General features: G+C 39.4%; 1 protein-coding gene across 4 annotated transcripts in view; it reads left to right on the top strand.

Moving 5' to 3' along the window:
- The window catches only part of rap1gapb (RAP1 GTPase activating protein b), a 161,263-nt gene that overhangs the window by 118,837 nt on the left and 15,255 nt on the right, over positions 1 to 27,171 (top strand). For all 4 annotated transcript variants that reach the window (XM_088338942.1, XM_088338941.1, XM_088338944.1 and 1 more), the window contains 10 exons: positions 4,460 to 4,538; positions 4,610 to 4,663; positions 4,738 to 4,821; positions 4,906 to 5,006; positions 11,735 to 11,864; positions 17,644 to 17,799; positions 17,866 to 17,937; positions 18,016 to 18,102; positions 19,930 to 20,073; positions 23,837 to 23,968. In XM_088338942.1, the coding sequence (XP_088195068.1) occupies positions 4,460 to 4,538; positions 4,610 to 4,663; positions 4,738 to 4,821; positions 4,906 to 5,006; positions 11,735 to 11,864; positions 17,644 to 17,799; positions 17,866 to 17,937; positions 18,016 to 18,102; positions 19,930 to 20,073; positions 23,837 to 23,968 (1,039 nt within the window). The remainder of the gene's footprint in view (positions 1 to 4,459; positions 4,539 to 4,609; positions 4,664 to 4,737; positions 4,822 to 4,905; positions 5,007 to 11,734; positions 11,865 to 17,643; positions 17,800 to 17,865; positions 17,938 to 18,015; positions 18,103 to 19,929; positions 20,074 to 23,836; positions 23,969 to 27,171) is intronic.

Raw genomic sequence — 27,171 nt, 5'->3', positions numbered from 1 at the left:
TAACTTGCTTATTGGGAGCATTAGGGGTTCAGTGTCTTACCCAAGGACACTTCGACATGTGACACGGAGGAGCCAGGATTCGAACTGCGATCTCTTGGTCCCAAGACGAGCGCTCTACCTCCTGAGCCACTGCCGCCCCATGCACTCTTGTATGGATTTGCAACCTTATCCACCGTATTATGTGGTATATGGGGCACATCAGATTACAAAGCGGACATTTCTGGTTGAATTGTAAATTTTTTGGTGTGCTATTTTGAGCTGGAAAATACGGTGTATTGAAAAAAAAAAAACAATAGCAATATGTTGCCACCGATCGTTGGAAGAAAGCTCAAGATACTAGACACTAGTATGCATTTTGTAAAGAAAAAAATGGGCATATTTAAAATAAACAACAAAAAGATAAATCCTGCTTTGTCACAGACCAGAACAGACACAGGACTCAATTGCATGCGTTTCTCAGATTTTATTGAAAGAGAGTGGGAGTAAGGCTTGCTTGATTGCTTGATCTGAAGACTGGCGGAGAGCGGGATCGAGCAAGGCGAGGGTGACACTTGTGTGTCGGAAGAAGGCAGGCGGGAATGGCACGTTGTTTGACCGGGGCTGGAGATCAGAGGCGATGTCGAGTTCGTAATAGTAGTCGTAGGCAGGCAACAGGCAAAACAGGCGTAGTCGGGTTCGGAAACGGGTCGAAAAACAGGAATCAGGCAGGAAACGGGTTTTAACAGGGACAAAAACGGACGGGAACGCTCACTGAGTGAAACACAACACCTCGCAACGATCTGACAAAGTTTGAACTGAAGTAGAGGTAAGATCGGGCCAAAAAAAAGCACCCGAGCCCGACGCAGGCCCGAGGGGTATTAAACCCGACCCGGACCGAGCCCGACTAATTAACTGGATTTGCTGGCCCGGCCCGCAAGGGGCCCGAAATTACATATTTTATTTATAAGGAGGGGTGATTTATGATAACAAATTAAACTCTGCCTTTTGTTACAACATCTAGGCCTAAGTTATATAAAACTGTATAAACATTTACATCTTTTATATTTCTGTGTCTGCACTGCAGATGTTACATTAAGCGACAATCTGTCATTGACGGGTTTTTTTTTTGAGGTAGCGAAAACATTTAAGGGCGTCCGTCATTTTGACGACTTGATCATTGGGCCATAATCCACAGCAGCAGTAGTAGTACGTCCTTAAGATTTTAGCGCAGCACTTTCATTGGGGGGGTGTTGACGTGTTGTGCCCTTTTCCGACTCCTATGCAAATTCCCCCCCCCCCGATCGTATTCTATATAAAACGCTTATTAAAACAATAAAGCGAGCTAATTATAATAATTGGGAGATCCTAGTCTATATAACGCGTTTATTTAAACAATAAAGCGTGATTTTATTCTGCAAATTGCGTTTTTTAACGCGGATGAAAATGTCACCAACGTCAATGTACGCTTCCGACAAAAGCGATCGTATTCTATATAAAACGCTTATTAAAACAATAAAGCGAGCTAATTATAACAATTGGGAGATCCTAGTCTATATAACGCGTTTATTTAAACAATAAAGCGCGATCGTATTCTACAAATTGCGTTTTTTAACGCGGATGAAAATGTCACCAACGTCAATGTACGCTTCCGACAAAAGCGATCGTATTCTATATAATACGCTTTAAAACAAAATAAAGCGAGCTAATTATAATAATTGGGAGATTCTAGTCTATATAACGCGTTTATTTAAACAATAAAGTGCGATCGTATTTTACAAAATGCGTTTGTTAATGCGGATGGAAAAGTCACCAACGTCACTGTACGCTTCCGACAAAAGCGATCGTATTCTATATAAAACGCTTATTAAAACAATAAAGCGAGCTAATTATAACAATTGGGAGATCCTAGTCCTAGTCCTAATTAATAAAAAAAAAAAAAAAAAAAAAAAAAAGCAGGACCGAACCCGACCCGACCCGACCGTATGACTGACATTTCAGGCCCGACCCGGCCCGAAATTGCCTCGGGTTCGGGTTCGGGTTCGGGCTCGGGCCATAAATCTTAGGTCTAAACTGAAGTCGGGGGCTTAAGAAGGGCGTGGCCACCAATCAGCTCGTCCGGGCTGTTGGCGCCAATCAAGCCGCCACAGGTGTTCCAAATAGGGCAATTATGACATGCTTATTGAAACACATTCAAGGAACCATTAATTTATGTATAAGTTGCTTTTGGAGCCTGCCATTGGCACGACTGTTTCTGCTATTGGAAATAGGTCACATCCAGCCGCCGTCCCCGAGTGACACTTTCGCTCGGACAAACTCAACACGATGCCCATAAATGGGAAAGTGAACGTGTTTAAATATTTTTTTTAACCAAACAGGCTTTGAAAATCAGTGATTTCAAAGCCAACCCTCGACTGGCGCAGTGTGTGACAATAATAACCATGCATCTGCGTGTTGGTGCCCCCGCACCTCACTTATCTGATAAATTCATTTGAGTTTCCACTCCACATCCTAAAAGGGACATTGCCTCTCTTTTAATGGGTCTTTGGAGTGGATGATGCAAGCTCACAGTTAGCCAGCCCCTGTTCTCATTTTGTTCTTTTTTATACTAGAGTAGAAGATAGTGAAATTGTTATGCTTTAAAACACCACTACACGCACATTCTTTTGATCAAAAGGAACACTTACTGACTTAAAACTAATTTCTGTAACAATTGGGCTGATCCCATAGCAGTGTGTGAAAATTGTGAGCGCACTTATTAAATAACAATGTTAAAACAAGATTAGCATTAACAATCTCGGATTTTGTCGCAGAGCAACAGATAAACGCCAAAAAAACACTACTCGAAGTTTGGATAACTCAAATAACCAAAAATGTGTTACAAGATTTGGAATTTGGCATTGTGAGGGTTTTTCGTATGATCCCCTTCTGTTCTCCTTGCAAGTGTATAATTTATATATGAGCCCTCTGCTTATTCCGAGTGTCTATAATTACATGTAAACATTTAAGTAACAAAAAAAAGCTCCATCTGCAATGTGAAAGCCTGCAAGGAGAAAAAACTCAGTTGGGAAGCAAATCAGCATTTTTCTATGGTTGTTTTGGTGGCCTTGGTGACTTTTGATCAAACCGACCATGTGATTGTAAAAACGCAAGCATCGGTCTTGAGAAATAGTAATTAGGCATGTGTATGTGTTATATACGATATTTTTTGTACAACAATTGGAAAATTATAGAATTACACTTAAAAAGGGAGTGATACTGCCTTACTGCATTACTCAAAACTACTTTATTAATTAGTTTTAAAAGGTGTCACTTAGAAGTCAATATAAAAAGAGCAAAGACAGTGTCCAATGACATTTATATATCATCTGTAGGGAAATAGCAAATGGCATTAGTTTGTAATGTTTCAGCTTCATTGATTCCCCTCCCAAATGAACAGTACTTTTGTTTTGTACACTTTATTAAAGGGTAATGTCATCACGAATGGTCTTGGATCCGAACACCCTTTGTTTTTACAATTATTTCACAAGATATCCATTTCTTTTTTTTCCTGATATATTTTGTTGCATAATACTAACATTTTGAGGGGATAATTTAGTCGGTTGCAAGATACAGAAGTGTACTTTATCACATTTTTTAGTGGTAGTACAATGTTGGCAACAAGATTCACTTGATATAATTGGAAATTATTTGAATGCAACACAAACTTTTTCTTCTTTTTATGTGTTTTTTTCCACTTTTTTTTAAATTCCTTTTAAAAAATCTCATTATGTTTATGTTTTCCTAGCTGTTAATTCTTTCCTTAGTTTCTTTCTTTTCTGTTTTTTTTTCTAAATTTTTCCTTCTTTTTTTTCTCTTCCTTTTGTTTCTTTTTTTCTCAGCTTTTCACTACTTTTTCATTTTGGTGTTTTTTTCTTTTTTGTTCTATTCCCCCCTTCCTTTAAGTCATTTTGTGCATATATTTACATATTCTATGGTCATGTTGGGATTAAAGAAGCAAATAAAATGTGAAGAGCCGTTTAGGACCCGAAAGAGCCAGTTCCTTTTAGTGAGCTGAGCCGAAGAAGCCGGTTCTCGAAAAACTCTACTGACTTTACTCAACTTCTTTTTACTTCAACATTGACTTCAAAATACCGCATTTAAAACACAACATCAGGGGAACCCTTGTATTTTTACCTTCATGCACTGTAACTTTGACTTAATTCACCTCTTAATTAGTAATTTTGAGCCCTCATTTTTGTGCGCTGGCTAGATTTTCTTGTGCGCTGAGAATGTGCGAGCAGTGCGCAATTGCGCACGCGCGCAGCTTAGAGGGAAACCTGATACCATGTGACTAATATTTTACTGTTTTTTGATGTTGAGAATTTCATTGCATCACATATTGCTTGCAAAAAGTGTGCTTCATCCCCAATGTAATACAATCCATTTTTATCTGGAAGCACATCAATTAACTGTTAAATATTTCAATAACTTCACTTTTCAGCTCTAGGTTACGGACCTACCAGGATGTTATCCCCATTTCCTGCCTCACAGAGTTCCCCAACGTGGTCCAGATGGCCAAGGTGAGAAAAATCTTATTGATAGAGATGCAGCAAAATGTAGATTTTCTAATCCATCTTTTTTGGGGTTACAGCTCGTTTGTGAAGAAGTAAACGTTGATCGGTTTTATCCAGTCCTCTACCCAAAGGTCATTTATTTTTTCACTTCACCTTTACGTCGTTTACAAATATCTTAAACACGCCTTTTTCATCTGGTCGCCAGGCGTCGCGCCTCATTGTCACTTTTGATGAGCATGTGATCAACAACAATTTCAAGTTTGGAGTTATCTATCAAAAGTTTGGTCAGGCGAGTGCTCATCCCCAGATGTTTTTGTTGAAAATCCATCACCACTCCTGACAGATGTTTCTATTTTTTTTTTTAATCTCACAGACCACAGAAGAGGAAGTCTTCGGGAACATGGAAGAAAGTCCGGCTTTTGTTGAGTTTCTGGAGTTCCTGGGCCACAAGATTGAACTGCATGACTTTAAAGGGTAAGAAAGTGATTTTTTTTTACTTCAGTCTTGGTTAAATTCACAGTAACAATAGTAAACAACTTAATGATTGAGTTTCACGTCACACGCATACCCATACTTAGACGGATGGCCATATAGGATGGCTCCGTCAGACGCGGTTTCATGTTATCATAGGTCTACACCAGGGGTGTCGAAGAGGCAGCCCGCGGGCCGGATTAGGCCCGCAAAGGGATTGAATCTGGCCTGCGAGACAACGCTAAATAAGGCCCCCCAAATAGTTAATATTATGCGACAAAATTTATCAGGAAATAAAAAGAAATGGATATCGTGTGAAAGAATTGTAAGAACAAACGACGTTTGTAGGCCATACAACCTTAGCAATTATACATGAGTCAATTCATTCAAAAGAGAAAATTAATTTTGCATTGCCGGAAACTCAGCAACATGTAACTTTATGTCAAGTTTTGGACATGTTTGATAATGACTTAGTTGCCACACTTGGGATTGCCGTTGCTCACTGTTGTTTCAAGCGTTGCTCACCAACTTTGTGTGAAGGCTCAGACCCGTGGAAAATGACAGGGAACATTGACTGTAAACATACACATGCACTTCAAACATGGTCGCCACCACTCGAGTTGCCTAGGTTTAGATCACGTGATTGGGAACCACCTAAAGGCAGTGGTTTTAACTGGCAATATCACTAATGGATCTTATTGGTCTAATAACATGAAAAAATATATGTATTGTCGTTGATCAAATAAAAATGCCACATAACACAAACAGTAAGAACGTCAGCCATATTTTCCCTGCCTGAGTTTTGTTCCCAATCCGTCGGTGTAGTCAGAGATCACTGAAGTAGTTTCTCCTCCCAAGCTAATGTGACTGCTTAATGTTTATTATCGCATTAACGGAGCGCCAAAGTATCTAGCTTAATGTTGCGCTCAGTGTTTGACATTTGGAAACAACACATTTAGAGAGCACATATGATAAATAAATTAACATGCATTTTCTTCAAAATGGGTGCCGATCACGCGCTTGCCGTGTCTTTACAGGAATGCATAGTTTGCAAAATATTGTAATAACATAACATCAGGGTTGGGTAGGGTTACTTTAACTTGATTACTTTCAATTACTTTTGGATTACTCGAATACCAAATATGCTAATAAAAGACAAAAGAAACTAAATATGAATACAATTACTAAATTTTGTGCAGGCTTGGGGAGTAACGGAATACATGGAACAGCAAAAATGATGTTGGCAAGCTGTTTGGATTTATTTTAATTTTGTTTCTGTCGCATTTTATGTTAGTTTTACGGGAGATCAAAGAGATCAAAGCCAGGAGAGAAAGCTTACCACGTGTGGTGAGTCATCATTTTATTCATATTTAGTTTATTTTGTCTTTTATTAGCATATTTGGTATTCGAGTCATCCAAAAGTAATTGAAAGTAATCAAGTTAAAGTAACCCTACCCAACCCTGCATAACATAATTTAGCAATTTCTACTCTGACTGTCTTTGGGGCTCTCTCACCTTTATTCAAAGCACTCTCCCATATATTTGACCGTTATTAGTTAGGGGCGGCATTAGCTCAGGAAGTAGAGCGCTCGTCTGGGGATCAAGAGATCGCAGGTTCGATTCCCGGCCCCTTTGTCTTAAATGTCGAAGTGTCCTTGGGCAAGACACTGAACCCCCAATAAGCAGGTTGGCAGCCTCGCATGGCTGCACGGCCGCTTTTGGTGTGTGAGTGTGTGTGAATGTAAGTGTGAAGCAATGTTCCCTGTAATTTTCCACGGGTCTGAGCGTTCACACAAAGTCGGTGAGCAATGCTTGAAACAACAGTGAGCAACGGCAATCCCAAGTGTGGCAACTAAGTCATTATCAAACATGTTCAAAACTTGACATCACGTTACATTTTGCTGAGTTTCCGGCAATGCAAAAAAAAAAATTCACTTTTGAATGAATTGACTAATGTATTATTGCAAAGGTTGTACAGCCTACAAACGTCATTTGGTACGTTTTTGTAATTCTTTCACAAGATTTCCATTTCATTTTTTTCCTGTTATCTTTTGTCGCATAATACTAACATTTTTGGGGGCTTATTTAGTTGGTTGCGCATACATATTGTATTTAATCACAATTTTTAGTGGAAGTACAATGTTGGCAACAAGATAATTGGGAATTATTTGAATGCAACACAAACTTTTTCTTCTTTTTCCCTGTTTTTACTATTTTCTTTTCTCATTGTGTTTATTTGTTCCTAGCTTTTTTCTTTTTGTTCTCTATTTCCTTTTTTTTCCTTTGTTCTTTTTTTTCTTTTTTCTGGCTTTTTTTCTGAATTGTTCTTTCTTTTTTCTCTTCCTTTTGTTTCTTTTTTTCTCAGCTTTTCACTTATTTTTCATTCTGGTATTTTTTTCTTTTTTGTTCTATTCCCCCTTCCTTTAAGTCATTTTGTGCATAATTCTACATAATATTTGGCCATGTAGGGATGAAAGAAGCAAAAACAACCTGAAGAGCCGTTTAGGACCGAAAGAGACGGTTCCTTTTAGTGAGCCGAGCCGAAGCCGGTTCTCAAAAAACTTTAAGAACTCACACACACAGCTTGGAGGGAACATTGCACAGGATAGATTTCTTGTGCGCTGAGAATGTGCAGGCAGTGTGCGATTGCGCATGCGCGCAGCTTAAAGGGAACACTGGTGTGAAGTACATTGTAAAGCGCTCTGGGAAGTCTTCATTGACTTGAAAAGCGCTATACAAATGCAGATCATTTCATTTCATTTCATACTCACCTCAAAGTTGATTAAGAAACAGTTATAAATGAAGTCCTAATAGAAGGTATTCAATGGTGATTTGTCGCAACACGTTAACCGACTTGGCCATATGAAAATATTATTAGACTTGAGTTAATGATTTTAGAATTTGGGACACTGGTTACTTGTATAAAACTAATAGTATAAAAATCTAATGCCACTAAAAATATGGTTGGGATATACATCACTCAACAACTCTTGCGTGTTTAGGAATAGGAAACCACCAGGCAGGCAGTCGGAAAAAGACAGGACAATACAGCATATGAGGTGGGCATCAATCATAAGCTTTGGAATAGAATTGTGTCTTAAGCCTCGATTAAAAAACTTCCATTGAGGTTGCAGATCTTATCTCCGGAGGCAGGGCATTCCATAGCACCCGGGCCCGGATAGAGAATGCTCTCAAGCCAGCAGACCTCTTGGCTCTCGGAGTCACAAGTAGACCGGCATTTTCCGAGCGCAGACTCCATGCAGACATAGGGGGAAATTAAATCAGAGAGATAAGAGGGTGCAAGTCCAGGCAAACATTTGTATGTTAAAAAGAGAACCTTAAAGTCACATCTTAAGTGGACTGGGAGCCAGTGCAAGTTGGCTTATACTGGAGTAGTATGCTCAAACTTTTTGGTTATAGTCAAAAGTCTAGCTGCCGTATTCTAAACCAGCTGCAAACTTTTGAAGCTAAATATTGGGAGACCAGAAAGCAATACATTACAGTAATCAAGCCGAGAAGTAATAAATGCATGAATTAAAACCTCTGCATCTGATTGGGATTGGGAATATTGCGAATCTTCGCAATATTACGGAGGTGGTAGAAAGCTATTCTGGTAATATTTTTCACGTGTGACTGAAACGACAGATTAGGATCAAACATTACACCTAGATTTTTGACCAAGTCGCTATGGGTGATATTACATTTGTCTAGGTTCAGGGCAGTGTTTGAAAACAACTCACGACAGTGAGCTGGACCAATAATCAACATTTCAGTTTTTTCTGGGTTAAGGCGCAAAAAATTAAGTGACATCCATCTTTGAATCTCAGTAAGGCAAGCCTCCAGATTTCTACAATTTACCGCAAATTTCGGACTATAAGCCGCTACTTTTGTCCCCAAACTTTCGACCCTGCGGCTTATTCAGTGATGTGGCCAATTTATGTAATTGCTCGAGTACAAAAGGTAAGATTTAGACCGGTGGAATATATGCGCCGAGGAACTTCTTGGCTTGACTAGCGGCAAGAAATCTTTCACTAAAACTGGCCGCATGCGAAAGGTAACTTTTTCTCAAGTCTGCCAGTGGATCCTGACAGCATCAAAAAATCAACCATCACCAACGGGTTCCAAAAAGCCGGTTTGCTGTGTGACGGAGAGGAGGGCACAGAATCAGGAGTGGATGAAAGTTCCTGCGACAGTGACGGCGCGAGTCCGGCTGCGGGAGCGTGGGACAACGTCTATATGACAAAGTTTCTTTCCGACACTGAGGAAGACGACTTTGATGGCTTTAGTTCTAAGGAGGAAGATGAGGACGGTTTACCGTGCTTTTTACAAGTACGGTATGTTTTTTTAACAGACCGGTTTATTGTGTTGCAAGCGTGTTGCCAGTGTGTTGCTACCATTAACTGCCCGGATGAAAGTTATATTATTATTTTTAAAGCTTTGAAAACTCTCTCAGTGTACCGTCTTTCTTTGTAAATATGTATGTATGTATGTATAATATGTATTTGCATCTGTATATATTTTTTGGGACACTTAATCTGATATATTTTGGACGGGCGAATTAAAGAGAAGGGGCATAACAAATACGGGCTGACGGAAAATGGGGACCGATAAAGGTGACTGTTTGTGGACGTGGCGGACAGTAGTGGATATATATTTTTCCCACCCTTACCTTTGGAAATATACACTTATTTTCTTTGGATTACTTTCAACGGGACCCGGACTCTGCCGGTCTGCATCAAACCTTAAGTACCGGTATCATTTTCCGTTCATTTTGCCGGCTGTGATTTTTGGACCGTGTACTTTAACGAAGGATATCCAGTTACAATCGCGGGACTTAAAGTCGAGTCTGGGTTGATTTTGTGATTGTGTTACATTTTTTAATGTGGGCGCATGCGGCTTACAGGGAGTGCAGAATTATTAGGCAAATGAGTATTTTGACCACATCATCCTCTTTATGCATGTTGTCTTACTCCAAGCTGTATAGGCTCGAAAGCCTACTACCAATTAAGCATATCAGGTGATGTGCATCTCTGTAATGAGAAGGGGTGTGGTCTAATGACATCAACACCCTATATCAGGTGTGCATAATTATTAGGCAACTTCCTTTCCTTTGGCAAAATGGGTCAGAAGAGGGACTTGACAGGCTCTGAAAAGTCAAAAATAGTGAGATATCTTGCAGAGGGATGCAGCACTCTTAAAATTGCCAAGCTTCTGAAGCGTGATCATCGAACAATCAAGCGTTACATTCAAAATAGTCAACAGGGTCGCAAGAAGCGTGTAGAAAAACCAAGGCGCAAAATAACTGCCCGTGAACTGAGAAAAGTCAAGCGTACAGCTGCCAAGATGCCACTTGCCACCAGTTTTGCCATATTTCAGAGCTGCAACATCACTGGAGTGCCCAAAAGCACAAGGTGTGCAATACTCAGAGACATGGCCAAGGTAAGAAAGGCTGAAAAACGACCACCACTGAACAAGACACACAAGCTGAACCGTCAAGACTGGGCCAAGAAAAATCTCAAGACGGATTTTTCTAAGGTTTTATGGACCGATGAAATGAGAGTGAGTCTTGATGGGCCAGATGGATGGGCCCGTGGCCGGATCGGTAAAGGGCAGAGAGCTCCAGTCCGCCTCAGACGCCAGCAAGGTGGAGGTGGGGTACTGGTATGGGCTGGTATCATCAAAGATGAGCTTGTGGGGCCTTTTCGGGTTGAGGATGGACTCAAGCTCAACTCCCAGTCCTACTGCCAGTTTCTGGAAGACACCTTCTTCAAGCAGTGGTACAGGAAGAAGTCCGTATCCTTCAAGAAAAACATGATTTTCATGCAGGACAACGCTCCATCACACGCATCCAAGTACTCCACAGCGTGGCTGGCAAGAAAGGGTCTAAAAGAGGAAAAACTAATGACATGGCCTCCTTGTTCACCTGATCTGAACCCCATAGAGAACCTGTTGTCCCTCATCAAATGTGAGATTTACAAGGAGGGAAAACAGTACACCTCTCTGAACAGTGTCTGGGAGGCTGTGGTTGCTGCTGCACGCAATGTTGATCGTGAACATATCAAAGCACTGACAGAATCCATGGATGGCAGGCTTTTGAGTGTCCTTGCAAAGAAAGGTGGCTATATTGGTCACTGATTTGTTTTTGTTTTGTTTTTGAATGTGAGAAATGTATATTTGTGAATGTTGAGCAGTTATATTGGTTTCCCTGATGAAAATAAATAATTGAAATGGGTATACATTTGTTTTTTGTTAAGTTGCCTAATAATTATGCACAGTAATAGTCACCTGCACACATAGATATCCTCCTAAAATAGTTAAAACTAAAAAAGCCCCACTCCAACTTCCACAATATTCAGCTTTGATATTAATGAGACTTTTGGGTTCATTAAGAACATGGTTGTTGTTCAATAATAAAATTAATCCTCAAAAATACAACTTGCCTAATAATTCTGCACTCCCTGTATATACAGGTGCGGCTTGTGTAAGTACAAAATCGGTTTTCCTCTTAAAATGTGGTGGGTGCGGCTTATAATCAGGTGCGCTCTATAGTCCGGAATTTACGGTAATTGCCTTGCTCCATCCAACTAATGTTTGAACTTGCTTGATTTGTATGACTGTAAACTGTGGTTTTTGTAACTTAAGAGTTGAAAATTGAAAGTGACTTTCAACATCCCCGTTTGTTACTCATCTCATCTAATCCATCTCCCCCATCTATATCCCTCCCGGTCCAGGTTTCGAGGAGGACTCGACGTCACGCACGGCCAAACGGGCACAGAATCGGTTTACACCAATTTCCATGGCAAGGAGATCATGTTCCACGTCTCCACCAAGTTGCCTTACACCGAAGGAGACTCCCAGCAGGTACAGTGACACTCCAGTGAGTTAATTAGCACTTACATGCTAATCAACGCGACTAATTAGGAGGTAAAGTACTTCTAATATGTGCTGTGTTGAGAATATTGATAGACTTTCTCGTCAGTGCACTACAGCTAGCGTTCTTTATGTAAGATGCTGCGTTAATCCCCCATGAGTCTTTGGTGTGCTTTATTAGTTAGTTACCATGGTAACCCTCATATCTGATATCAAATGGGAAGACATTTCAAATGGCCTGATTTTTGAGTCTGAATAAAAGTCATTCTTTTACAATGTGCTCCTTGGGGTTTCATTTCCATGATATGCTTTTATACATTATTCAAAGGAGACGTTATAAGAAAAGGTTAAATTTTGTCAGCTTGAATACAAGTTTGGTCTCAAATGCCAGCACTTGGTGTGCAGCATGTTTACATGGCATTGGAGAAAATTACTTCATGGGGGTGTGACCATGAACAACGCTTGCCTGATTAAAACACCCTCTGTTGCTGATTGGTTGTTTTACAGTGGTGGTGGGCTATGAGGGCCTGTAAGGTTTTTTTCTATTACAGTGGAACCTCGGTTCTCGACCATAATCGATTCCAGAACCCTGTTCGAAAACCGATTTGTTCGATCACCGAAATCATTTTTCCCATTAAAAATAATGTGAATTGTTTTAATCCGTTCCAACACCCTGAATGTTTACCTTGAATGTTTAACGTAAACTAAAGCTAACCCAGGCTAATCGTACGTTTGCGTTATCGTAGTCTTCCGTACGAAAGATTACGCTAACATGAACGTGTAAAAATAAAAAATCAGGTCGCTTACAAGTCATTTAGCACCCGGGTCTCCACAACAAGTGATGGGCGGTTCATTGGAAAGGGGGCTCCGTTCCAACACCCTGACAGTTGGGCTTCGTTTCAACACCGAGAATGTTTACTTTGAATGTTTAACGTAAACTAAAGCTAACCCAGGCTAATCGTACGTTCGCGTTATCTTCCGTACGAAAGATTACGCTAACATGAACTTGTAAAAATTAAAAAAAGGGCTAAAACACTTCGTACTCCTATATTAAAAGCGAAAGCAAAACGGAGCACGTCCGCACGCGATAACAGTTGGTCACAAAAAGAGCGATCTACACCTGTACGCCGCTCAGCATCGCACCCTAGCGTACGCACTCATGCATTACCAGCGTTCGAACTCCGATTTTTTGACCGAACAGCGAAGCAAGAATTTCTCTAAATTTTTGGTCGGACTCCGATTTGTTCGAACTGAGAGGCGTTCGAAAACCGAGGTTCCACTGTATCTTGAAAAAACATCTAAATCTTGTAATGTTTAATATATCTGTCCGTGAATGTTAAATAATTCCAAATTGTCTGTCAGCTTACTTTCATTGCTTTTCACCTGGTTGCGCTGCTTCAAAATATTTGCTTCAACAATCAAGCATTTAACAAATCACATATCGGCCATCACTTGTTGCCAAAGTCGGTAATTTACCCAGACGCCTTCACAAAGACCTCTGAAGGCCCGAAAGCGTAACAACAGCGGTCAATGAAGCCGTTGCTTTCGCCAATCAGATTTTTAATTGGTGGGCCAGTGCCTGCTAGTGGGCCTTGGGAAACTAGAGTATCACCAACTATGATTGGGTAGGGCGCGGTAATGTAAGTATCGTGACGACAATGTGAAGAAAAAATGCTTGTGCCCACTGCTTCTGTCGAACTGAATTTTTCAGTCCTGAATCGAATAAAAAACAGAAATAGGAAAGGATGGGTTCGACTTTCAGCATTAGCTTGGATGGCAACAAAAAATTACTTTTTGATGAAACTGAAGCGCACATCATCTGTTTTACAGATTACTGTTTTTCCGCAGTATAAGGCGCACCCCCCAAAAATAGTTTTTGGTCCTATATTTTCCATACATAAGGCGCACCGGATTATAAGGCGCTACAATGGGAACGTCGACAAAACAGTCAGATAGTTCAGTCAAACTTATTACCACCTTCACATTCCGAAGGCTTGCAAAGAAGCAAATACGTGTCGTAGACACGTGCGGATGCGGCGTCTGTACGATGTCACCAAACAAACATTTCTTAGTTTCCATTTTATTTTTTGCTGGCAACTGTGTGGACAGCAAAGTAAGAATTTTATTGTGCAGGGAAACGGGGTTCTTTACTGTGCATATGACAATAAACACTTTGAATTTAATTTAGTTTAAAAATAGACTCATCACAGAAACATCAAGATCGTTATAAAACAAGATACCAGGAAAATATAAATCTGCATAGCTCACCTAAGTTCTCTTGCAGCCTTCACGTTCATTAATGATACGTAACCATGGTCTTCTTACAACCGTGAGTGTAGTAAATCCAGGAGAGTAAAATATTTACAAATACAGAATAGTAAAAAATGTTTTCTCTATGCCGTAGTGCAACCCAACCAACGTGTGATTCACATTCATCTTTTTCGGCCAATTGCAGGCTTTCTTATGCTCCTTTAGCCTATGCCAGCCTGTAAATGATAAAAAGGATCCACCCCCTTTACCTCTGAATAACTTTAGCCAATAGTGACTGATTCAAATGATGATTGACACATTGGTTAGAAAATGAAACGCCGGTATATAAATCCCAGCGTACACCGCGGACGACTTCGCCTTCGGGGGAAAATCTAGTCGGCGGCTGCTTGCTTTAGTTGCAAGACTTTGCGACTTAATATTGATCCATATACAAGGCGCACTGTATTATAAGGCGCATGGTCAGCTTTTGAAAAAATAAAGGCATTTAGGTGCGCCTTATAGTGCGGAAAATACGGTAATTGAAATCTTGGCTAAAGAAAGGAGGATGGATTTTGTGCTCAAATAAAAAGTATGTTTGGTGAGTAAAATGTGGCTATTTTTCTAAATAATATTGGCATTTTATGAGGTTATTATTGATGCTTTTTTTATGCGTCGCTGCTGTAAATGTTTTCTAGCCTAAAATATCAAGGGTTTAAAATTATTGAGGGTTGGATTAATTAAGAAGGCCAGTGTTTTACACAGATATTTTTGGGGTCAGATAGTCAGATCGCAGCAATCACATCATACTGTCAGTTTTAACAAAAAGTGACAGAAAGCAATACTTTAGCAAACTTTTTGTGCCTCAGTGAATAGAGAATGTTTACGACAACAGGCCGGCATACACAATTGGGGACTTGGATCCAAATGTTTTTGGCCTTGGTGGAACGTCCACGCCATTCCAATTCAGCCACTTTGAGGGGATTCCGAGCGTGCCGTTGTCCAATTCCGTGCTGGCGGGCGTTTCAAGCGCTCCCATCTGCGCGGAGGAAATGAGACGCGAGTTATTTGCATGACTGCTTTGCCCGTTCGAGTACATATGAAAGACGACAGCCAATGAAGTCATCGTTGATGAAGCTTCCGCTGCGCTGCATTTTGTTCGCCTCTAAGGCTGCATTCTAGGGAAATGTTCTATTAATTTTCAGCTAAACCCCAAAACAAAAGAATGTTGTTCACAAGGGTTGGCTATATGCTTTTAGTATTATTTTTATAACTTTGGACCAATGTTCCCTGTCATTTTTCTCGGGTCAAAGCGTTCACACAAAGTTGGTGAGCAACGCTTGAAACAACAGTGAGCAACAGCAATCCCAAGTGTGGCAACTAAGTCATTATCAAACATGTTCAAAACTTGACATCAAGTTACATTTGGCTGAGTTTCCGGCAATGCAAAAAGATTTTTCACTTTTGAATGAATTGACTAATGTATTATTGCAAAGGTTGTACGGCCTACAAACATCATTTGTTTTTACAACAATTCTTTCACAAGATTTTCTTTTTTTTTTTCCTGGTATCTTTTGTCGCATTCTACTAACATTTTTGGGGGCTTATTTAGTCGGTTGCACGATACAGAACTGAATTTAATCACATTTTTTAGTGGAAGTGCAATGTTGGCAACAAGATTGACTTGGTATAATTGGAAATTATTTGAATGCAACACAAACTTTTTCTTCTTTTTCCCTGGTTTTTTTTTTCTATTTTTTTAAATTCCTTTAAAAAAATCTCATTGTGTTTATTTTTTCCTAGCTGTTACTTTTTTCCTTTGTTTCTTTCTTTTCTCTTTTTCTGGCTTTTTTCTGATGTTTTCCTCCTTTTTTCTCTTCCTTTTGTTTCTTTTTTTCTCAGCTTTTCACTACTTTTTCATTTTGGTATTTTTTTCTTTTTTGTTCTATTCCCCCTTCCTTTAGGTCATTTTGTGCATAATTTTACATAATAATGGGTCATATAGGGATGAAAGAGGCAAAAACCACATGAAGAGCCGTTTAGGACCCGAAAGAGCCGGTTCCTTTTAGTGAGCCGAGTCGAAGAAGCCGTTTCTTGAAAAACTCTACTGACTTTACTCAACTTCCTTCTACTTCGACCTTGACTTCCAAATACCGCATTTAGAACACAACGTCAGGGGAAGCCTTGTATTTTCACCTTCATGCACTGTAACTTTGATATAATTCGCTTCTTAATTAGAAATTTCGAGCCCTGATTTTTGTGAGCTGGCTAGATTTTCTTGTGCGTGGAAAAGCCCTAGGTAGGGCACAATTGCGCACACGCGCAGCTTAGAGGGAACATTGTTTCGGCTGGGCAAGTAGAGGTAATGGGTAACTGTAATAAGATGCCAGTCGGCCATATTCTGAGGTATTAATACTTGCAACAACTATAGATACTGCTGTTGACTGCTACACTAACCATTTCAATCTGGAACAGAAAACAAATTTGGTTTACATCTTCACTTTAACATTTTCTGAAACTCATTCTATTGTGTTTTCTTGACATAAAATTTAAAAAATCAACGTGCATTCATATAACAAAAAATAAATTGGCGAAATTGAATACAATGTATAGTGGTTTGTTTTGGAGAGGGATTTAATGTGCTACTAATATTATCGCTTGTTATTGGTCAGTGAATTCAAAGTCGAGTACTCGATTGGTTTCGTTCTGAAAAAGAATAGTATCAGACATTTGAGCTGGACAAATCGAACCAAATATCGATATAATCAATACTGAGCAAGTAATTGGATCGGATCGATACTATTGTTATGGTATCGATACGTTGCTTCTCCACCAATTACCTTAAAGCGCTGCTTCTTTGTGCAGAAAGCCTATCCCTTTTCTCTCTCACTCAGCGCTCTTTGTAACTATCAAGTCTATGCCTACGTGAGTGACTGACAGGCATACTACTGATTTTATTTTGAAAATATGTGGAACATTCAGTATCTGGCCTTCAAACTGGGCCTATTTTTATAGCAAAAATAAGTTTACAAATAAAAAGGGCCAAATTCAGCTCTCTTTGACTTTAATTCTGTGCTCACCTTGCCCCAATAATTTACCGTTGGTTTGTTGTTCCTGTATAAGCCAAGATGAGGCCCCTCCTCACTTCCCTCCTCCCAGGAACGGAAAATATCTCCATGAAGATAAATTCAGTGTCCTCATATTCTGCGATTGAGATAGCGCCACCATAACAGCGTTTAGTTGTACATTGTAGGTAATTATAAATGTACCACCCTTTAGAGAACGTTCCTGGCAGATCGAAGGTTAAACATGACAATGTGAGTGATGCAGTATTCAACAGTTGAAGTAACACTCTATGTAGTAAAGATCAGTTACAAAATGTTCTAAATGACACGTAACAGTACTGGTTACCAGAAAAAGTAATTGTGTTCCAGCAACACGTTAATCCCATCACTGGTTTTTATCAATGACAATAAGACAATTATATTCTATTTTGATCCTATCCTATTTTGTCTCATACCAGCTCCAGAGGAAGAGACACATTGGCAACGATATCGTTGCCATCGTGTTCCAGGAAGAGAACACGCCTTTTGTTCCCGACATGATCCAGTCCAACTTCCTGCATGCGTACGTGGTGGTGCAGGTGGAGAATGCGTGCACAGACAACGTCACATACAAGGTTTGCTTAGCCGGTGATGGCCATCTCCTTGAATGGACCTTCATACATCACCTGCCTCCCAATCAGGTGTCAGTGACAGCAAGAGACGATGTGCCCTTCTTTGGGCCTGCCCTACCCGACCCAGCTATTTTCAGAAAGGTTGGTGTCAACCAAGCCGGAAAACTCGACATCACCGTTAAGTTTCACATTTCTCCCCCCTTTTTTTCTATTCTTCAGGGGCCCGAGTTTCGGGAGATACTCTTCACCAAGCTCATCAATGCCGAGTACGCCTGCTACAAGGCGGAGAAGTTTGCCAAGCTGGAGGTGATAAGAGCTTTAGATACTTTGAGGTGTATTTAAAATGGTAAGCTTAGAGGTGTCTCTTGGTGAGGAACAGCTGAAATGCATCATTCATGGAAAACAATTTCACTACGAATTGGCAATGTGTTGTTCATGAGCACGGTTCTATGATCCGGCTTCTTGAAGTGAACGATGGAAGCCGGCTCCCCACCAATCAGAAGCCGACCTTTTTCTTCTCTCTCGCACTTTATTTCTTTTAAAGGCAAAAGTGGTTGGTCAATATGCATGGTGTTGTCTCTGACAGTGAAATATGGAGGGCAAAAAGAGTAAAAAAACAAATGAGTCAAAGCAGGAATTATGAGTCACTTGAAATGCTATTAGATGTTTTAATTTATATCTTTGCGTTATTTTATTTTCATAATTCATAGCACTGAAGAGGTAATCATTTTCATTGTTTTGGCCAGGGATTCTGTGTTTGCTGACAATTAGAAAGTGAGTTAAAAGTTCACTGTATAGTACAGTGAAAAAATAAAAGCATCTAAAATAATAATAAATAGATATTTCAATCTATTATTATTTCATTTTGTTACATTAATAAAGGTATTATACGAAATAAAGCAACATCAAAAAAATTGAAGAGCCGTTTAAAAGTGGGAAGTTTTTTCATTTATGTAGTTCCAGCACTCCCTAGTGGCTAGGTCAATAGTATAGTATTTTTTTAACCAATTTTGAGCCAAGGCACACCGTTTTTTATTAAAGTGACAGTGTGTATTATTTAGCACCTCCTCGAATTGAAAAAATGAATAAAATAAAAACTAATAATAATATTGAATTAAACAATACCCTAACACAAACTATTCATAAATATTTATTTTTTTTTCCAATTACTCTTACGTCTAGAAATTTGCATTTATTTTACATAACGTGAGCCTCACACATTTGTCAGCCATCTTGCTGCAATTTATACACAAAACACAAAAATAGAGAAGAAAAAGTTTTCAGCTTGATCAGTTTCAGTCTGTAATTTGTATTCTTCCTTGTGCTCTTATTATCTATGGTTGTCCTCCACAACACAGCATCAATTGGTGGTCAAATATTACGCAGTGTTCGATTAATGATTTGTTTTCTCATTTAAAACATACTTTTTAATTATAATTATAGTATGAAAAATTGCACGTAATACCTAAACTGAGCAAAATCTTCACCAAACTGTAGAAGACTGTAGTAAAACAACAACAGTTATCAATATTATTGATATAATAATTATTATGAGTATGAATATTGTTGTGTGTCCTTGTTTTTGTTGACAATTACAACACTATTTCGCAGCTATGGTAAACATTTCTCCTTAAATCAGCATGTGGTCAAAATACAGGTCATATTATATTATTTTAAGTCATTTAAATCCCAAAAGTAAATGTCCGCTTTAAAGATTACTTACCAAAAAAGGTACACCGCAAAAATGTTGCTAGTTTTAATCCTAAATCTTCCTATTCTGTAAAATGTCTTCTAGTATCTCTAAAAAAAAGAGGAATTTCTTATATATAAAAGGCAAAAATTGACAGCTAATCAAAATGGGTTTTTTGCTTACTGCTCAGAAAATTGTGGTATTATTTTTTACTATCGTGTTCTTAATGAATATAAGTCCAATAGTCATTGTGCATTCACAATCAATCTATTAATCTCATCGCTGGGTTCATATATTAAAAATATTACATAGAATGAATTAGAATTCATTCAAGAATTAGAATGAATTAGATACGGTTCCTTCCCGAGTTTACCCAACAGCGGCAAAACGTAGCTCTGTGTCATAGTTGACAATTTTTTCAGATAATTTGATTTTGTTTTTAGGAGCGTACACGTTCAGCGCTATTGGAGACCTTGTACGAGGAGCTGCACATAAACAGCCAGTCTATGATGGGCCTTGGCGGAGACGAAGACAAACTGGAAAACGGCGGAGCTGGGGGTGGAGGGGGCTTCTTTGAGTCCTTCAAGGTATGAACCCTTACGTTTTAAAAGCACGACCTCATCTGCATGAGTGAGAATGAGGACGTTTGCGGATGGTTTTTTGCTTTTCTTGTCTCTCGTCCCCGGGATTCTGGGTATTCATATGCAACAAAGCCAAGCGGACTAAATGGCTTTTGTATCTCAAAGGACCAGGCCAGTGGCTCTTGATTTCCTCGCTCGGCTTGCGACGGCTGTTTCTTTTTTTTTCCTTTTTTTTTCAACTTTATGTACTCTTAGTTTGTCCCGACTGGCCGTCCTCCATCAATCCATTTAGGGTGCGGGAGTCCTTCCAATTTGGCAAGCCGCAGCTATGGGAGCACTGATTTTGGATGCCTGATGAAAATCCTTAATGGAGACGGATAACAATTTTTTTCCACACTTCAATACGATTTCCTACGTGTTATAAAAACATGTTAATGACGCATTACAGTCCCAACGCTCTCCTAGTTTGCACACCTTACATTTTGTGTTGACCCTGTTCTCACACAAGGAAGCTCTTATATACCGTAAATTCCAGACAACCTGCTACTACTTCATTGCTACATTTCAGACAAAAAAGGTTTAAATAGGCCAAATATCCCGCCAGTGGGGTCAGATTTGATTGCTTTGTATCAACTGTTATTAACTCACTGATTAGCAACTTGATTTTATCTTCAAACCAATTTCATGGGGATGGCAATTTTGTCTTGTACTTCCACTTTAAGTCCACTGAAAAAATACATTTTCACAACAAAAATCTATTTGTAACCTATTCACAGAAAATGTTACTCGTTTTAAGTATAAGTGGTTTTTTATGGGGGCTACACAGCGACTGAGTGGTTAGCACAGGTCTGAGGTCATAGATTCAAATCCAGTTACCAGCCTACCTGCGCGGAGTTTGCATGTTCTCCTCGTGCTTGCGTAGGTTTCCTCCGGGCACTCCAAAAACATGTCAGGTTAATTGGCCGGTTCAAATTGTTCCTAGGTGTGAATGAGCGAGTGAGTTTTCTGTCTCTGGGTGCCCTGCGACTGACTGGCAACCAGTTCAGGGTGTCCCCTGCCCACTGCCCGAAGATAGCTGAGATGGGCTCCACCACCCCCGCAACTCTACTGTGGATAAGCGGTGCAGATAATGAATGGATGTATTTATATGATAAGTTTATAAATAAAGAGAGAAGACCTCAATGGATTTTAAACTTAGATCAGGGGAAAGAGCCAAGACCTCAGATAAGATCAAACATGATTATATATCATGGTTTTTGAGTTATATCCAAAAATAATTCATATAAAAAGGCAAAATTGGCCAATTTAGTAGATGGTAGATAATGTTGGTCATCTCGGTGGCCTTGTGGGTAGGGTGCCCGCTCCGTGACTGGGAAGTCGCTGGTTCAAGCCTCGGCCGAGTCATACCTAAGACTTACAACATTGGTACTCATAACTATCTATCTATCCATCTATTTAATGACTCCCAACACAGCAGTTGGGTCTGAAATGGCGGCGCCCTATTCGGCTGCGGCTACATTGGCTCGTTAGAGTTTAACTGTGTGGGTCAGATGTATCGACATTTCGTTCTGTGTGCATGGGCACAAGAATGACAATAAAAGTAAATTCTTCTATTTCTATTTGTCTCCCAGAAACATTGTCTCACAGAAGAATTTACCTAAAATGACCAAAATAATTGACCATCCATTTGGCCAATGATATGTATACGTGGTCTTATTTTTGGAAATAAGGACACAATAAGAAAATCTTGAAATAAGAAAAATGATCGTTACAATAGCAAAATTGTCCCGCCGATGGAGTAAGATTTTACTTTTTGGCAGTGTTGATAATGAAAAGATCACCTGATATCTTTTTTTTCCTGTCATGTGATGCAAATAATGTCATTTTTGGTCAAGACCAAGACAAAATGGCTGCCTCGAGTAATGTATAATAACAGGTGGGTTTTGCTTCTCAATTCATTTTCCATAATTAAGTTACTGTATTTTCCGCACTATAAGGTGCACCAGATTATAAGCACCACCCAAAAAAAACGGTCTTCTGTAAGATGTTTTTTACATAGATGTAAGTCGCACTGGACTGTGGGACGCATGGAATTAAAACAGCAGTAAAGGCTAGGGCGGGATACAATGAAATAATTACATTTAAATCAAATAATGTATTTCATATAACGTAAATTAACATTACGTTTGTTTTTTTTATTTAAAATGAACATGGTTGCCATAAGAGAGCACTCTAAGACCACCTTATATGTATCTCAAACACAAATATTGACCATACCAGTAACTATGAATTTATGTTTGTATTCACTATATTTTTCCGGCATATAAGGTACACTTGCGAATTTCTGGCCAAATTGCAGAAAATAAAGTAATCATCAAATTTTGTTCAAATTACCGTATTTTCCGCACTATAAGGCGCACCTAAAAGTCTTAATTTTTTTCAAAAGCTGACCACGCGCCTTATAATACAGTGCGCCTTATATATGGCTCAACATTAAATCGCAAGGTCTCACAACTTACGCAACAGCCGCCGACTCGATTTTCCCCCGAACCTGGAGTAGTCCGTGGTGTATCCTGGGATTTATATACCGGCGTTTCATCGGCTAACCAATGTGTCAATCATCATTTGAATCGATCACTATTGGCTATAGTTTTTCGGAGCCTCGGATAGGCTAGAGGGCCGAAACAAACCCTGCAATTGGCCGAAAAAGATGTGTCAATCATCCGTTAAATCGATCGCTATTGGCTGAAGTTATTCGGAGCCTCGGATTGGCTAGAGGGCCAAAACAAACCCTGCAATTGGCCGAAAAAGATGTGTCAATCATCCGTTAAATCGATCGCTATTGGCTGAAGTTATTCGGAGCCTCGGATTGGCTAGATGGCCAAAACAAACCCTGCAATACCGAGTTTAGCAATGGCGTAGCAAGCTTAGCAAGCTTGCTAAAGTACGCCATAAAGAAACATGTTTCATTAGTCTGTATTTGTCCATATTTTACTCTCCTGGATTTACTTCACTCACGGTTGTAAGAAGACCATGATTGTGTATCATTATTGAACGTGAGAACTTAGGTGAGTTATGCGGCTTTATATTTTCCCGGTATCTTGTTTTAGAACGATCTTGATGTTGCTGTGATGAGTTGAGTGAATTAAACTCAATTCCAAGTGTTTATTGTCATATGCACAGTAAAGTTGCGAGCGAAAAAGAAAATAGAAACTAAGAAATGTTTGGCATTTGAGTGACATCGTACGGATACCGTGTCTACGACACGTATTTGCTTCTTTGCAAGCTTTGGGAATGTTAAGGGGGTAATCAGTTGGACTGAATCATCTGTTTTGTCGACGTTCCCATTGTAGCGCCTTATAATCCGGTGCGCCTTATCTATGGAAGATATAGGACCAAAAACTAATTTTTGGGGGTGCGCCCTATAACCCGGTGCACCCTATAGTGCGGAAAATACGGTAGTAGAAGTACATAAAACGTGCTTCAGGGTAAAACATTTTAATTTTATTTCCTCCTCCTTGCACAAATGATACAGAAAGAACAAACCCTGATCGATTTTATCACATGAAGTAAAACACAACCGTGCAGTTTATCCACACCATTTGCAGCAGTTGATCCTCCACGTTTCGTTTTCAATCTGGAGAACTCTTTGAAAGTCCCCCACTCTATTTTTTCCCTGACAAGTCCCCAGACCTTAGCCCTTAATATTACAACCCTTAATTGATTTTGCCCATTCGTTGACCGTGTGTCCTGATCTGTCTCCGTATAGCGGGTCATCCGCAGCCGAAGCCAGTCAATGGACGCCATGGGCCTCAGTAGCAAGAAGTCACACACAGTCTCCACTAGTCACAGTGGCAGCTTTACCCACAATCTGGCCGAGAGCCCCAAAACGCCCGGCATTGTAAGTAGCATTGTAGTGTGCTTCAGCACAGGCGCACCACTTCCTTGTCCACACACATGTCAGGGTTGCTAGTAAAGTGGAACCTCGGTTCTCGACCATAATCCGTTCCAGAACCCTGTTCGAAAACCGATTTGTTCGATCACCGAAATCATTTTTCCCATTAGAATAATGTAAATCATTTAAATCCGTTCCAACACCCTGAATGTTTACCTTGAATGTTTAACGTAAACTTAAAGCTAGCCCAGGCTAATCGTACGTTTGCGTTATCGTAATCTTCCGTACAAAAGATTACGCTAACATGAACGTGTAAAAATAAAAAAATCGGGTCGTTTACAAGTCATTTAGCACCCGGGTCTCCACAACAAGTGGTGAGCGGTTCATTGGAAAGGGGGCTCCGTTCCAACACCCTCAATGTTGGGCTCTGTTCCAACACCCTGAATGTTTACTGAATGTTTAACGTAAACTTAAAGCTAACCCATAAAGAAAATAATTATGAATAGGATTTCTTACCTTTGTGGTGGTCAGCAGAAGGCGCAGGTGGACGGTGGTATTATTTCTTTCTTAAATGCAATGGTTGTACGCACTTGCACTGACTTTCTTCGAGGCATAATAAGGAGCTAAAACACCCGTACGCCGCTCAGCATTGCACCCTAGCATACGCACTCACGCATTACCGGCGTTCGAACTCCGATTTTTTGACCGAACAGCGAAGCAAGAATTTCTCAATTTTTGGTCAGACTCCTATTTGTTCGAACTGAGAGGGGTTCGAAAACCGAGGTTCCACTGTATTCCAACAGGGAATGATATATAGTAATTCCTAGTTTTCTGCGCGGGTTGTGTCCCAAAAAGAACCGACAGTAGTCAAAATCTGCAAGGTAGAAACATTTTTTACAGTATAATTTATTACATTTTATACAGTGAAACCAAAGGAAAAAGGAACCATTAATTGGCTCAAGCATTTGTTTAACAAATAAAAGTACTGTTTTTTTAAAAACGGTTTATTTTAAAAAACAACTACTGTAGTGTCAAATTATAATTTTAGATATAATCTTGTTTCTATATTCCACTATTGATTCCAAATGGGTTAAAAAAAAAACGAAAAAAAACTGTTTTTTACTTTTTGTAGCTGTCATGTTATTGGAAAACAAAGTAAAGTGGCGTAAAAATGCCTTTATCATCCTTTGCCATGTGAAGAAGTCTTTGTGGGCAATAAAAGTCATCTTATTCTGTCTTTTGGTGCTTATGTGGGTCAAGAGCGTTTTGTTGAAATGATGGCTTTTAGAGAATTTCAAAATAGAAAAAGATTTGCGCTTACATAATGTAGGTTCGTCAAGCTGTTTTAGGTAAGACGTTGACCGCAATGTTATTGAGGCACAGGCAGACACAGGCAGTAATGGGGCGAGGTGACTGTTTAGCCAATCAGAATGCAGAACACAATGCACGATGAAAATCTTTAGAGTACGTGACTGCAAAAAGTAAACCGTGTTAGAGCGAGAATTACTGTATAAAAAAAGGATAAAGTTTTGTTTGTTTCATTACAATAATCCTTAAACTGACATTATCTCATATCACAGATGATTTTCTCATTTTAATCATTTTTCAATTTACTTTAATCAAAAAAGAAATGATACTTAAAATGATCTATTATCTGTAATGAAATTATTTTTTTCTGATTTTATCTTAGTCTAAATTAAAGTTAAAATATAGTTTAACTATTGTCCTTCGTATCTTAAAAGTACTTAGCTCCTTCTACTGATGAAAAAAAACTCTTATTCGGTTAAAATAACAATATGGATTTACAATACACAAACTATCATACGAACGCAGATTTTTAAAAATACTCGTAGGTCAAAAATGTGCGCTTATTTTACATAACATGAGCTTCACCTAGAGGGAATATTCCTGATTGTCCTCCTTCTTACTGCTAAGGATATCCCAAAAAGCAAACTCTTTTGAAAGTCAGGCCAAAAAAATGAGGAGAAAAATCATGTGTTTTAGTTATTTTGAATCTACATAGGTTGTATTCTTCCTTGTGGTTTGTAGCACTTGTTTTCGGGTGGCCTGACAAAATACAGCGACATCTAGTGGTCAAATAATGCACACTGTCCCTTTCAAAAGACCTAAATTATCTTGTATAGTAGAAGTTTTTTTTTCAGTTTTTTTAATCTACAAAAAGTGATCAGAAAAGTAATATTTAAAAGAAGTATCAACCATCAGCGGAAAACAGACAATTTAAGGATATTTAAAGAAATCTTTTTCCTACTTAACTGGAATAGAAATATTGAAATCTTGTACAATTGCCTTATTTTAGGGAACAAGTTACTATAAAATCAAAAGAGAACAAAAATAATTATAATTTATTCTAAAAATCATAATAATCATGTTGCTGGAAAAAAAAGAAGGTATAATACTGTAAAATGGAAAAAAATCATATTTAAAATAAGCAATTAAGCAATAATTTTAAAATGAACACATGCATGAATAAAATACACTTACATCACCTGAATTGAATTTTCACATTGTGTAATAATATTATGTAATGTATTACCGTGCTGGGCGTCTTCATATGAAAAGTGAGGCACGCAACTTTCTCCCTTCTTGGCAGAGGGCGATAGTGAGACCAAAGATTCTGATTTGGCACAGACCTCAGCCCCAAAGAATAGAATTAATCCTAGTATTAGCAGGTTAGGGCAGCACTGCGGTGCAGTGGTTAGCGTGGCACAGTTCCGAGGTCATGAGATTGAACCTTCCTGTGTGGAGTTTGCATGTTCTCCCCGTGCTTTAGTGGGTTTCCTCCGGGTACTCCGGTTTCTTCCCACATTCCAAAAACGTGCAACCAGTTCAGGGTGTCACCTGCCCACAGCCCGAAGATAGCTGGGATGGGCTCCAGCACCCCGCAACTCTACTGAGGATAAGCGGTGCAGATAATTGATGGATGGATGGATGGATTAGCAGGCTAACAGAAAGTTAAGCTTGGATTGATTTTTCTTTTTGCAACGACTTTTTTTTAATGGAGGATTACCTCATCTCATCTCATCTCATCAGCCATACCGCTTATCCTCATTAGGGTCGCGGGGGGGCTGGAGCCCATCCCAGCCATCTCCGGGCAGTGGGCAGGGGACACCCTGAACTGGTTGCCAGCCAATCGCAGGGCACACAGGGACAGACAACTCATTCGCTCATTCACACCTAGGGACAATTTG

The sequence above is a fragment of the Urocampus carinirostris genome, chromosome 6, assembly GCF_059441175.1.
Source record: "Urocampus carinirostris isolate Australia breed hairy pipefish chromosome 6, RoL_Ucar_1.0, whole genome shotgun sequence".
Taxonomy (NCBI): domain Eukaryota; kingdom Metazoa; phylum Chordata; class Actinopteri; order Syngnathiformes; family Syngnathidae; genus Urocampus; species Urocampus carinirostris.
Note: the sequence above shows the minus strand (reverse complement) of the source record. Positions and strands in the feature narration are given on the sequence as shown.